The sequence below is a fragment of the Silene latifolia genome, chromosome 8 (assembly GCF_048544455.1).
Source record: "Silene latifolia isolate original U9 population chromosome 8, ASM4854445v1, whole genome shotgun sequence".
Lineage (NCBI taxonomy): Eukaryota > Viridiplantae > Streptophyta > Magnoliopsida > Caryophyllales > Caryophyllaceae > Silene > Silene latifolia.
In genome coordinates, this window is record NC_133533.1 from 55,770,469 (window position 1) to 55,783,793 (window position 13,325).

Genomic DNA, 13,325 nt, shown 5'->3' on the forward strand with positions numbered 1-13,325 from the left:
GCTAAATCGCCTTTAATTAGCCAATATCGTATATTACTCGGTTTTTACGGATTTGCGTGATTTCAACATTTTTATAATCACAAAAATACATAAACTCATATTTATGCATAAGTTAATTACCCTAACCTCTTAGGACTCAAAATTTAGTCTTCACTAATAATTTGACCATAATTAACCTTTATTTACAAAATTGTTCATAAATGGACCGAAAATTACAAAAATAAGCTATAAACTTCAAATAAATCACAAAATTTCAAATAAATTTGAAATTTGAAATTTAAACTCATGAACATTCTGGAAAAATACCATGACACTCATAATGTTCAAAATCTTAGGTTAAAAATTTCGAAATTTTTTTTCCGGAAAAACAATGTTGCGGTTTATTGATTTTAATAAAATAATCATAAAAAACATGGAAAAATTATTTTCATTAACTTTTCAATTTTAGATCTGAAAAATATAATAAAATGCAACATTAGACGTTTTTCCTAAGTCATAGATTATGTTTTATTAATTTTCCACTAATAATGTCACTATTTATGCTATTTTTCTACAAAAATTCATAAATCATGCAAAAAGACTTCTTTATAGACAATTATTTTACACACATCTTGTAAAATTGCATGTTACAACATATTAATTTTCTATGACCAGATTCGAAATTTAACTCATATTAACCTATTTTTCACTTAAATCCGAATTTAATAATGAAAAATTCATTTTTCGAGCATAACAAGTCCAAAAATTATGAAAATTTACAGGTTATCTCAAAATAATATATGTGACAACATATCCAAAGATCAACTTAAAATTCGAAGTATAGCTAATTTTCGACCAAAAATGACATTTTTACTCATAAAATCACATTTAAATGCCATTATTGTAAAATATGAACAATAAAAATCCGAAAAATTAACCAAAATATCCTAAAACATTTTAGGACCAGAAATATTGACATGCATGTAATTATTTCGTGATATATCATAATAACACAAATTTTACAAGTTTTATTTGTTATTCATATAACTCGGAAAAACTTTTAACCAATTTGCATGCAAACAACCGTGGCTCTGATACCAATTGAAGGAAATGTAGATCTATATACATACTAACATACTCATATATGTTATAAATTAATTTGTCATAAAATTAAAACGGATTTTATGCATGCAAACAATATAATAAAATAGAGAAGAAATCATTATTCTTACAATGGATGTTTCGGTTTTATGGGGCACAAAAGAAATCTCCTTTTCTTTTGTTCTTGAGCTTTCCTTATGGATGAACAAGATCTAAGTATAAGATCTCTCCCCAAGCTTTATACCCAAGGCTAACTCTTAATCTAATTAATATTATTTGATCTAGTATAATATTAATCTTATGAAAAATTGAACCAAAATATTTGGTATTTTAGCTCTCAAAACCGGTTGAGAGAAGAGGAGAGGAAGAGAAATTATTTTTATCTCTCTAAAAATAATTATGTTAAGTGAATGAATAAAATTATCTAACACACTATGCATATAGTGAAAGATAAAATAAAAGGAAAAACAACCCTTGTTCTTTCCAAGGGAGAACCGGGTAGGGGAAGGGAAAATGGCCTATGCATGGCCTTTGTGCTCTTACACAAAAGGTAATAGGTATGCATGCCTATATTAGAGAAATGATGATCAATTCCACTAATCTAAATTAACATAATATGTTAATTATTTCCCAATATTTCGGTCCACATTGTAATATGGATTCCATATTATTTTTGTCAAATGTCAATATGTCACTTGTCATATGTAACATAAATTGTTTATGTATTTTTAACATATTAAAAATCAACGTATTAATAAAAATACGTCATATACAAATTTGACTTAGTAATTCATAATTACTCGTACCAAAATATTTTACCGTTTATAAATCGCATTTATAATAATTCATTCAAATCCAATTGTTTCTTTAAACAATAATTTCATCCGAGTAATGATATAATTTGATTACTCAGACCGTATCTCATTTAATCACATTTCAATTTGATACGTAAATTTTACTTCCAAAATTGTCCGTCAATTTTTCAAGTAATTTAATTAACTCGTAACATTATACGATTAATTAAATGATCAATTAAGAGTATCGCCCTATAGGTATGACCTAGGGGTCAATCGATCACCACCGTCACACGATAATGTCAAACTCTAGTCGACCAATCATTACCGATATATGTTGACCATTGACAAGAATAACAATATTACTTCCCAATTTGTATTCTTTAAAATGAGATTTAATAATGATATTTAAATCATGTAATCGCACTATTGTTGAGGACACATTTCCCAACATACCTTGGTTACCAAATTGGAAGGATCCTCCTTTTGCTTGTTGAAGATTGTTGTTTCTTTGATAATTTGTGCTTTGACCTTGTGAGTTGGAGTTCCTCAAGTGATTGAATTGGCCATTTTGAAAGCTTCTTGAGGTGTCCCCTCCCCAAGAAAGGTTGGGGTTGTCCCTTGACCCAATGTTGTAAGTATTGCTGCTCGGATCATACTTGTAATACCCTCTCCCATTGGGGTTCCTAGAGTTATATTGACCATGTATCATAGCACTCACATTATACTTGCTTATCCCTTGTTCTTCCATGATGGGACAAGTTTCCATTGGTGTGGACCTTGACAATAGTTGCACTCCAAGTTAGACCCTTGTGCTCCTCCTTGATTGTTTCCCACTAGTTGAGATACCATTTTTGTAAGCTCATCCACGGTTTTCTCAAGCTTGTTGGAAGAGGAAGGTGTCTCAATGGACTTAATAGTTTTGGACCCCCGGGTTCTTCCATAGTTCCTTGTACTAGCGGCCAACCTTTCTATGATCTCATTTGCCTCCCCCACGGAATAGTTGTCAACCCCACCACCTGTAGCGGAATTCACCATGATTTGATAATGTTGGGTAAGACCATCATAAAAGTTGACCAAAAATTCATCACCACTAAGACCATGGTAGGGACATTGAGCAACCAATTTCTTGAATCTCTCCCAATATTCATATAGGCTCTCACTTGGATCTTGCTCCGGAGAAGTGATGACTTTCTTTGCATGGTTATGTCTTGAGTCGGGGTAGTATTTCTCAAGAAAAGCCGCTTTCATGTCCTTCCAAGTACGGATTGTACCCGATTGAAGGTAAAACAACCAATCTTTTGCCGCATCTTGTAGTGAAAATGGGAAGGCTCTCAACATAAATTGATCCTCTGTGACACCATTGGGAATGACCCTTTCACACATCGTATGAAATTCGGAAAGATGGCGATTTGGGTCATCTCCCGCATGTCCATGGAACTTTGGAAGGTTGTGGATGAAGTAGCCTTTTAATTCAAAATTTGCATTAGCCCCCATGGGTGGGTAGGCTATGCAAAGAGGTTGAGTGTCATAATTCCTTGCCCGGAGCTCCCTAATAGTTCTCGTATCATTCGCCATTGGAGGGTATTCTACTTCAATGGGGTCTACCGAAAGTGGTTCAAAGGTTTCTTATTCAAATTGGTCTCCCCTGTGTGGTCTTTGATACCACGGATTTGTGAACAACCAAGAGTATGCCCCGAACGAGTCTTCTTCCACGGGAGTGAATTCACCACCTTGTGGGGAACTAGGCATAAACTTTGACACTACACAAAACAAATTAGAACTTCCACTTACCTCTAACAACAAGAAGAAGATAAAAATAACTAAACATGTATTTCACAACTCAAGCTTTTATTTATGTTGCCCTTCCCCGGCAACGGCGTCAAAATTTGGTAGGGAGAAAAGACTAGGTCGCTAAATACTAGAATTAAACTACCAAATTAGATATTTATAAACCAAACTTGACTCTACACTATGCACTAAAAATAGTAGTAAAGGGAAGTAAGGGTCGAACCCAAGAGATGGGATTAAGACTAAAAGCTTGAATTAAACTAATGACGATGAACAAAATACAAGACTATGCACAAACTATGGATATTAACAATGGACAACAATTGAGACACATGAAAGGAGAATTGGCATGGAGGAAACAAATAACAAAATGAAAAAGATATGATTTTTGCTTATGAAACAAAGTAACAAACACTTGGTATGCAAACAACAATAATATGAGAGGAAACTTGGTATAATCCTACAAGTTCCACCTTTTCTCAAAGTATGACTCTTTTCTCTCTAAATTCATTTACCCAACAATAAACCTCAAGCAAATGATTACCACCATCTAAGCCAACAATGATAATCCTACTTAAACCACAAATTCTAACATTAAACCATGTATGAATTGTAGCAAAGAGCATGAAGAGCAAAACCAAGAGGAAAGTAAATGGGATATCACAAGAGTATGTCGTCTAAGCCAACAAACCCAATGATATATTCAATTTCTACTCACAAAGGTTGATACTTTAAACCAAGATAACAACAATATGAGTTGCTTCAACACAACATCACAAAAGTAAGAAACTTTGTAACATTCAAGCACTAGATGAGTGTTATAGAGGCAAGGGTAATTACTTCTCACAACAAAACATTCATCATGACATTCAAACATAGAAATTGAAATAAATGAAAGAGTAGAGATTAGAGAGTCAATACAATGATAAAGATGAAATCTTGAAATGGATTATACCAAGTAGTGGAAGATTAGTCTTTCATAGTCTTCATAAAACCCAAATAACAAGGAAAGATTACATCTTTGGTAGAAAAGTCTTCTCAAATGTTACAAGATTCAAACCCTAATTATGAGAGTGTATGAGATTAGATGATGTTCTAAGATGTGTTTGAGGTCTTCAAATCTTGGGTATATATATGGCTTCACGGAAACCTAAAAAGATCCTCATTTAAGAAGCCCAAATGCGGATTAGAAAGCCCCGTAAAACAGAGCTGCGCAGGCTGCGCCAACTTTACTCTTGCCTGCGCAATCGGGCGCAGCTGCGCACCTCATTTGCGCAGCCTGCGCCTAAGCTCGCATTTGGAATTCTTAATTCCTTTGCTTCTTGACCTCTTCAATTGTTCTCATCTCTTCTCATCTTCACTCTTTACTTCTCCCAGCTAGATATTTGGCCATATGTGAGGTGCTTGCGCCATGTCTTGACCGTGGAAAGGTTCTCCTCTACCCCCGGGTTCCGTGCATCAAAATCAAGTATAAAACCAAGGACAAGTTACCACATCATAATCAATTATCGATTATTAGGATAACCAAACCTAAAGACCCATATTAAAAGACATGAGGGTGATAAAATCACCCTCTTAAACCGACACAAAACACTACTATCAAAAAGGATATGGAAGGATCCATTTTCACGCCTCCAAGACAAATCAAAATTCCTCCAACATAGGAAAGTTGTAGGGAAATTGTATCCAAAATTCCAAACAGTCACTCCCCATTCCCCTTCCCCTTCCCCTTCCCTCCCTTTCCTTTCCCTTCTTCCTCCTCCCCTCCCTTTCCCTACATTTTTGCTATCCAAACACAACACCCTTAGTTGTTGTTTTTATAATTGTGTTAGTACCTTAATTCCTTGTAGCTTCCCTAATAGATCGCAAGGCTCAATACACACATTGTCCATGGCATTAGTAAGGCGCTAACTTTCTGGTAGAAGTATACGTGAATTGTACTTGTGGTTGAATGACAGGGGATTTAAGATCGATTCTACCATAAGTTAGCAGTGCCACAGGAATGACAAGGAAAGAGTGGTTAGGTGAACTTCAGTGTAAAACTAAGCCCTTTTGTAATCCCTGCATTGCAAATTATGTTGTGATCTTACTGCTATCTTGTAGCACTTTTTTTAAGAGTATAGAATATGTTTTATGTAATTCTCATTATATTGTGAAGAGATATACATGGTATTTATATACAATTCAATGGTGTGAACATAATAGTAAAAGAGGAATAATATACAAACAAATAGCTAAATTAAAGGAGATAAATAAGGCTAGAATATATGTGTGGTTGACTGGCATCTTCATATACGGAAATAATAATCATGTGCCATGATTTGTGGAGCCATATCAGTGATCATGATTTTGTATGGTTAACACTCCCACGCAAGATGGACGGTCGAAGACGGAGACCAATCTTGGATGACAATTCGAAGAATCTGGACTTGTGTAGCGGTTTCGTGAGGGTATCTGCGAGTTGGTCGGTGCCATTTATATGTTCAATGCGAATCGAACCTTGGCGGACTTGCTCTTTAACGAAGTGGAACGAGAGAGCTAGGTGTTTCATATGCGAGTGGAAGACCGGGTTAGTAGAGTTATGTGTCGCGGATAAGTTGTCACAGTATATTGCAGGCGATGCTTTGTGAGAGAAGCCGAGCTCAGTGAGAACCGAGACTAGCCATAGTATCTCGGAGGTGGTGTCGGAGACTACTCGAAATTCAGCTTCGGTGGATGATCTAGAGAGGGCACGTTGCTTTTTCGAGGACCAAGAGATTGGGTTCTGGCCAAGATACACAATATAGCCAGTTGTTGATAGGTAATCGTCGGTGTCGCCTCCTAAATCCGCATCACAGAATGCGTGAAGATTGAGAGGAGTAGACTTGTGGAGGTGAATGCCAAGATGTAAGGTGCCATTGAGGTAACGTAGTAAGCGTTTGAGGGCAGACCAGTGGTTGGAGGTAGTGTGGGTTAGAAATTGGGCTAACTTGTTGACGGGAAAAGCGATGTCGGGCCGTGTGAGCGAAAGGTCTTGAAGGCTACCCACAATTGCTCTATAGTCAGTGGCATTGACAATTGGTTGATTTGGTTCTTTAGTTAAAGGTGGGTGAGCAACCATAGGGGTGGAAGCTGGGTTACTTTCGTGCATATGGTATTTATGGAGAAGGTCGGATAAATATTTATTTTGGTTAAGGTGGAGACCCGTTTTGGTGGGGGTCACTTCGACGCCAAGGAAAAAGGTGAGTGGTCCAAGATCTTTGAGAGAGAATTTTTGGGACATATCAGTGATGAAGGTGCGAATATGATTGGTGTTCGAGCCGGTTACGACGATATCGTCGACATATACTAGGACAAATAACGTGGTTGTGGTTGTGTTTAAGATGAAAAGGGAAGGATCAGATATAGAATTCTTAAAGTGGAGGGATAGAAGATAGGTTTTGAGCTCATTGTACGAAGCCCGTGGGGCTTGTTTGAGCCCATAAATTGCTTTGTGGAGCTTACACACGTGATCAGGTTTGTCAGTGTCTACGAACCCGGGTGGTTGGTCCATAAAAACCGAGTCAGTGAGATGACCTTGTAAGAAGGCATTATTGACATCGAGTTGGTGGAGATGCCATTGTTGAGCCACGATAATGGAGAGGACGAGGCGAATAGTCGCTGGTTTTATGACGGGGCTGAATGTTTCGGAGTAATCGACACCGGGGCGTTGGTGGAAGCCCTTGCCAACGAGTCTCGCTTTATATTGTTTTAGTGTACCATCCGGATTGTACTTCATGCGATAGACCCATTTGCAACCAACAACGTTTTGGGCTTGTGTGCGAGGAACAAGAGACCATGTTTGGTTGCGGAGGAGGGCTTGGTGTTCGTCAAGCATGGCAGTTCGCCATCGCGGATTAATGAGAGCTTGTTTGGTGGTGGTGTGTGTTATATGTAGAGTGGGAACGATGGCGGTTTTTGCATAGCGAGGGTTTGGTTTGACAATGTTGTTTGACAGCCGAGTGTTGTGTCGAGGGGGTGGTGGTGGTGGCGGGGAGGACTGGGATGTTGGGGAGGGAATTGGGTTCATGGTGGAAGTGGAAGGAGGAGGTGTTGAGGATGAGTTAGGAGGAGGTGGGGAGGGAGGAGAGTGTTGGGGCGAGTTTGGGGGTGGTGTATTAGGGTCAGGAGAGGAATTATTCGGGGAGTTGGGTGTTGGTGAGGGTGGTGGTTGGGTCACGGGTAAGGCTGGGTCAAGGAGAGGAATGGTGAGGTTGCACCATTGGTCGGGAGATGGCAGGGAAGAGAGTTTCATTTTAGCGAGAGTGGGGTAGGGAAATTCATGTTCGACGAATCGAACATGACGGAAAATGAACAATTTGGTACTGACGGGTTCATAGCACAAGTATGCGCTTTGGGTATTTGAATATCCGACGAATATACAAGGGTGAGATTTGGGATCGAGTTTGTGGTTTGTATATGGGCGGAGCCACGGGTAACATAGACATCCAAACGAGTGTAGTTTGTGGTAATTGGGTACTTGACCGAGTAGGAGGTGATATGGTGTTTTTTTGTTGAGAGTTGGTGTGGGTAAACGGTTTATGAGATAGGTGGTGGTGGCGGTGGCAAAGGCATATGGCCAAAACGTATTTGGCATTTGGGCGTGTGTGAGGAGGGCAAGTCCGGTTTCAACTACGTGTCGATGGCGTCTTTCGGCAAAACCATTGTGTTCCGGTGTGTGAGGTGGGGAAGTGAGGTGTGTTATTCCATCATTGAGAAGTGACGGGTTTAATTTTTTGTATTCTCCGCCGTTGTCAGAGTAAAATTGTTTTATCGGTTTTTGAATATACTTCTCGACGATGGCCTTAAATCGATGAAATGTAATAAGGGTGTCGGATTTATTTTTAATGGGGTAGAGCCAAAAGTAGTGGGTATAGTGGTCGACAAAAATAACATAGTACTTGTATGAGTCGTGAGATATGACGGGCGAGGTCCATACATCGGAAAAAATTAGGTCGAGTGGGGCAGCGGATTTTAGCGTGGATGTTTGAAATGGTAACTTGTGACTTTTATTGATAAGACATGAATTACAATGCGAATAATTGGAAATGCGTAACTTGTAAATATAATTTAAATGTTTTAATGTGGCATTGGAGGGGTATCCCAGGCGAGCGTGCCATAAGCTGCTGGGCGAGGTGGTGTTCGTGAGGTAGGCTCGGGGTTGAATGGTTGGTGGATGCCATTGATAGACGCCATTTTGAAACGGTCCATGGAGGAGGATGTCACCCGTGGAGCGGTCCTTAAAACAAAAAGAATGTGGTGAGAAATAGGCAATGGCATGGTTATCTTTGCAAAATTGTGATACTGATAAAAGATTTCTAGCAATAGAAGGGACAATTAGAACATCAGTAAATAAAAGAGAGTCAGAAGTGGAAGGAATAGAAAAAGAACCATGATGCGTTATTGGTAGCGCGGATCCGTCACCTATGATTAGGTCGTCTGGTCCGTCATAGGGACTATGAAGGGATAGGGTTTCGAGATCCTTAGCAATGTGGTGAGACGTGCCATTGTCAATGAGGTAGGTGGAGTTGGAGGTTGATGGTGTGGTGGCAGTATGAGCATGGGGTCGTGCTTGTTTTGGCGGAGGTGGGAAGACTACGTTAGGGTAGTCGCGTTTGAAGTCCGGACAGTCACTGATGACATTTCCCGTGGCACGGCAATATTGACAACGGCCTTTAAAGGGTTTGGGGTTGGGATTGGGTGGCTGGTTGGTTGGGTTAGGAGTGTGAGGGGTCTGACGAGGGTAGGAAGTAGGGTAAGGAGTGGACTGGTTGTGATGGCGAGAGTTGTGATGGTGGTAGGATCGATGGGCAGCATTAGCCGTGGGTGGGAAAGCAGTGTTGGTTGGTTCTCGTTTGACGATTAATTCGTGTTGAATTAATCGTTCGTGAAAGGCCTCAAAGCTGATAGGGGTGTCTCGTGCTCGGACGGCGTCGATGACATTTTTATAGAGGTCATCATGGAGACCATGGATGATTTGGGCGATGATGTCCTCGTCGTCCATGGGTTTTCCGAGCTGTGCGAGTTGGGTAGTGCAGACTTTGATAGCTAGCATATATTCAGAGACGGTGCCGTCTCCGAGTGTGATGTGTCGTAGACGATCCTTTATTTGAAGGATATGCCCACGAGTTGGATTGGCATAGGTGAGAGCAAGTGTTTTCCATACTTCTTTTGAGGTGTTGGAATCGAGAATTATGGTGGAGACCGATTCATGGAGGGTTCCGGCCAATGCACTAAGTATTAGGTTATCTTGTTTATGCCAGGTAGCATAGGCTGGGTTCGGTACGGGGTCGGGGTTGGGCTTGGTTTCTGTCGCGGCTGGGGTGATGGTGGATGACGATGGTGGGTTGGTTCCATCAAGGAAGCCATAGAGACCGTATCCACGAAGAAGACGGGTTATTTGGTATTTTCAAGGGCGATATGTGGAGGGTGTTAGTTTGATGCAGTTGGGAAACGAGATGGAGATGAGTGGTTTGGTTGGGTCATCGGAGTTCGGAATAAGGTTGTTGCTGGTTGCCATGGTTATGCGTGAAGGACGGTGATGAGAAAGGTTTGGATCGAAAAGGATGCTGATACCATGTAAGAGTATAGAATAGGTTTTATGTAATTCTCATTATATTGTGAAGATATATACATGGTATTTATATACAATTCAATGGTGTGAACATAATAGTAAAAGAGGAATAATATACAAACAAATAGTTAAATTAAAGGAGATAAATAAGGCTAGAATATATGTGTGGTTGACTGGCATCTTTATATACGGAAATAATAATCATGTGCCATGATTTGTGGAGCCATATCAGTGATCATGATTTTGTATGGTTAACACTTTTGTCTTGGATTAATGTCGTTGTGTTGTTTTGTTTCAACTATGTAATTTGCATGCTATTTTTCTGATTGAATCATTCATTGGAGGAGCTAGGTGATGTGGGAAGTAAAATTTTATATGGTGGTGTTTTAGTAAAGAACTATTCTTATAGTCGTTTCGTTGGGAGAATAACTAAATTCGTTATGTTTAGCTAAACGTATGTATCTGAGTTTGCTAATTTGTAAGATTTGAGATGTGCTTTTTTAAGTTGTGTTTGTACGGCACACGTGATAGTATGCTATAGTGTGTTTGTCAATTATGTTTTTCCGCCTCGGTCTTTCGCTGCTCCATATTTTTTTAGTATCGTTATTTAAGCTGTTAGTTTGGCTTATCAAATTACCCGAGTATGGATGTTGCAGTTAGCGATGGTAACTGTATTGAAAGGAGCAGATTGCCGAATCTTGCTTATTTTGCCTTCACTATTGCAGTTGCTAGGCTTGCTTGTGTATGGAAGACCGTCAAAGTGCGCTCTCATGCTTATTGCTTACCCATGATATCTTATTTTCTTTATATTATTATTATTGAAACTGACAGTTGGTTGCCTTGTAGACGCTAAAGTGGAAGATGATTTTGCAGTTAATGACAAAGAAATTACTGACTACGCCAATATTTTGTTGAGGGCTATTTTACCGCTTCTAAAACCAATCAATTAGGAACGGATTTTGCTACGTGTACTACAAGTCTAGAACCCACATTTTTCTGTCCTCATGAATGATATGTGAGTTTATGGTGTCTTATTATTCATTATGATATTTTCTGGGTGTGTTGTTCTGCAAGAGATATTTTTTTTTTTTTTGCTAAAAGGTAAGAAATTATATTGATCAATGAAGAACAGCAATACAAGACATTTTTAGTACCATACAGTTTTCAGTGCATATACTTATACGAGTTGCACTCTAGACAACCAACAAGTATCTTTATCAGAGATGACTTGAGGTTTACAACTATGAAAACGTTGAGAGATGCTAGCCTTAATAAAATTGAAAACATAAACAGCTCTCTGTACTTGTCCATTAATCCGGGCTTTATTTCTTTGAGACCATATCTGATACCACGCAGCCAAGATAGTAATAGTGCAGACTTGCTTTCTCAATTTACTCCACCTCTTGCTGGGTATACTGTTAAGTATAGAAGGACTGCTGAAATCAGCAATCAACCAGTTGCCAATCAGCTGTAAAATCTGTTGACTGTATACACACTCAGTGAAGAGGTGCATATGAGTTTCAGTCTGACTCAAACAGATACAACATAAATCATCAGAACTGATATGAAGCTTGAATAATTTTTGTTTCAGCATCAAAGCTTTATTGGCAATTATCCATGCTATAAAGGAATGTTTTGGTATGGCCATTGAATTCCATACAGCATTGCTCCATGAGACTTGATTCCTTTTAGTTCTCAACCAGTTATAACACGAACTAACATTATAACCACCTTGACTGATACTCCAACTATGATTAACAAATCCATCCCGAATTAGATCACGAACCTGACATATCTTCCTCCAATGCCAGCTAGCATTGGAAGTAGGTTGATGCTGATGCTAAGCTTGATCCTTACAGTAAATGTGGTGAACCCATTGCACCCAAAGCTTGTCAGGTTTCTCTGCCAACCACCAAACAAGCTTCCCAATGATAGCTTGATTCCAAATCTGGCTTTGCTTGAGCCCTAAGCCACCTTCCTTCTTAGGGACACACACTTTTGACCAAGCAATGAAGGAAGCCCTATTATGCTATGTGCTACCCTCCCATAAGAAGTTTCTACAGATAGCATCAACTCTGTGCAACACTCCTTTGGGAAGTACAAACATAGAAGCCCAGTAATTATAAAGAGAAGCAAGCATAGAGTTAACTAGTACAAGCCTGCCTGCATAAGATAAACGTCTGGCTCCCAAACTCTTAATTCTATCAACAATCTTATCAATTAACACTACACACTCCTTCTTTTTCAGTCTTCCTGCAGTGATTGGAACCCCCAGGTATTTAAATGGCAGTTTGCCTTCCATAAAACCAGAAACAAAGAGAATATCTCTCTTGAGCTCTTCATTCACACCATTAAAATATGCACAAGACTTCTGTGCATTCATATTCAGACCAGATGCTACAGAGAAAGCAGAATAAGATCTCAAAATGACCATGATAGACTTAATATCTCCCTTACAAAACAATAATAAATCATCTGCAAATATTAGATGAGTTAGTTTCATTCTGTGACATAAGGGATGATAGGAGAAAGGCAGCTTCCTAGTAGCACACAGAAGTATCCTACTCAAATACTCCATACAGAGTGTGAACAAAAGAGGTGACATGGGATCACCCTGTCTGAGCCCCCTCTTCCCTTGAAAAAAGCCAAATGTTTCACCATTTAAAGCAATAGAGAAGGAAGTACTCCTGACACATTCCATAATCAACTGGCAAAAGTGAGGAGGAAAATTGAATGCTTGCAAAATCTCATCCACAAATTGCCAACTCACAGAATCATAAGTGTTAGGCCTGGAAATCCGCACCCTTCCCGATCGATCTATCCTCAACTCCGACCGCCAGTAGTCGGGATGTCGAGCTATCGGGCACATGAAGATAGGCGCCAGACCATGGAGAGGACAACGGTCGAAATAACAGGATGATATTAGACCATATACGCGTGTTATAAAGGAATTATATACGCAACATTAAGTATGAAGATTACGCAGTGAATGCAGTAATTAAGGGAGGAATAATTGGCCATTATTACTGGTAATTATGGAGAATAAACCGCAATTAATATCGTATCAT

At 39.1% G+C, this 13,325-nt stretch overlaps 1 protein-coding gene across 1 annotated transcript; it reads right to left on the bottom strand.

The window, feature by feature from the left end:
• Positions 1-11,434: 11,434 nt before the first annotated feature.
• On the bottom strand, positions 11,435-12,958 carry LOC141595213 (uncharacterized). The gene is made up of 3 exons (XM_074415181.1): positions 12,359-12,958; positions 12,044-12,159; positions 11,435-11,942 (listed from the first exon to the last, which is right to left on the bottom strand). Exons 1-3 carry the CDS (start codon positions 12,956-12,958, stop codon positions 11,435-11,437), a joined length of 1,224 nt encoding a protein of 407 aa, XP_074271282.1.
• Between the last annotated feature and the right edge of the window lie 367 nt (positions 12,959-13,325).

Coding starts and splice junctions, on each gene's coding strand:
- LOC141595213 (XM_074415181.1), bottom strand. CDS start 12,958: ATGGAATGTGTCAGGAGTACTTCCTTCTCTATTGCTTTAAATGGTGAA. Junction 12,160..12,358: donor ATTACTGGGCTTCTATGTTT/GTACTTCCCAAA, acceptor GGTGGTTGGCAG/AGAAACCTGACAAGCTTTGG. Junction 11,943..12,043: donor ATTGGAGGAAGATATGTCAG/GTTCGTGATCTA, acceptor GAGAACTAAAAG/GAATCAAGTCTCATGGAGCA.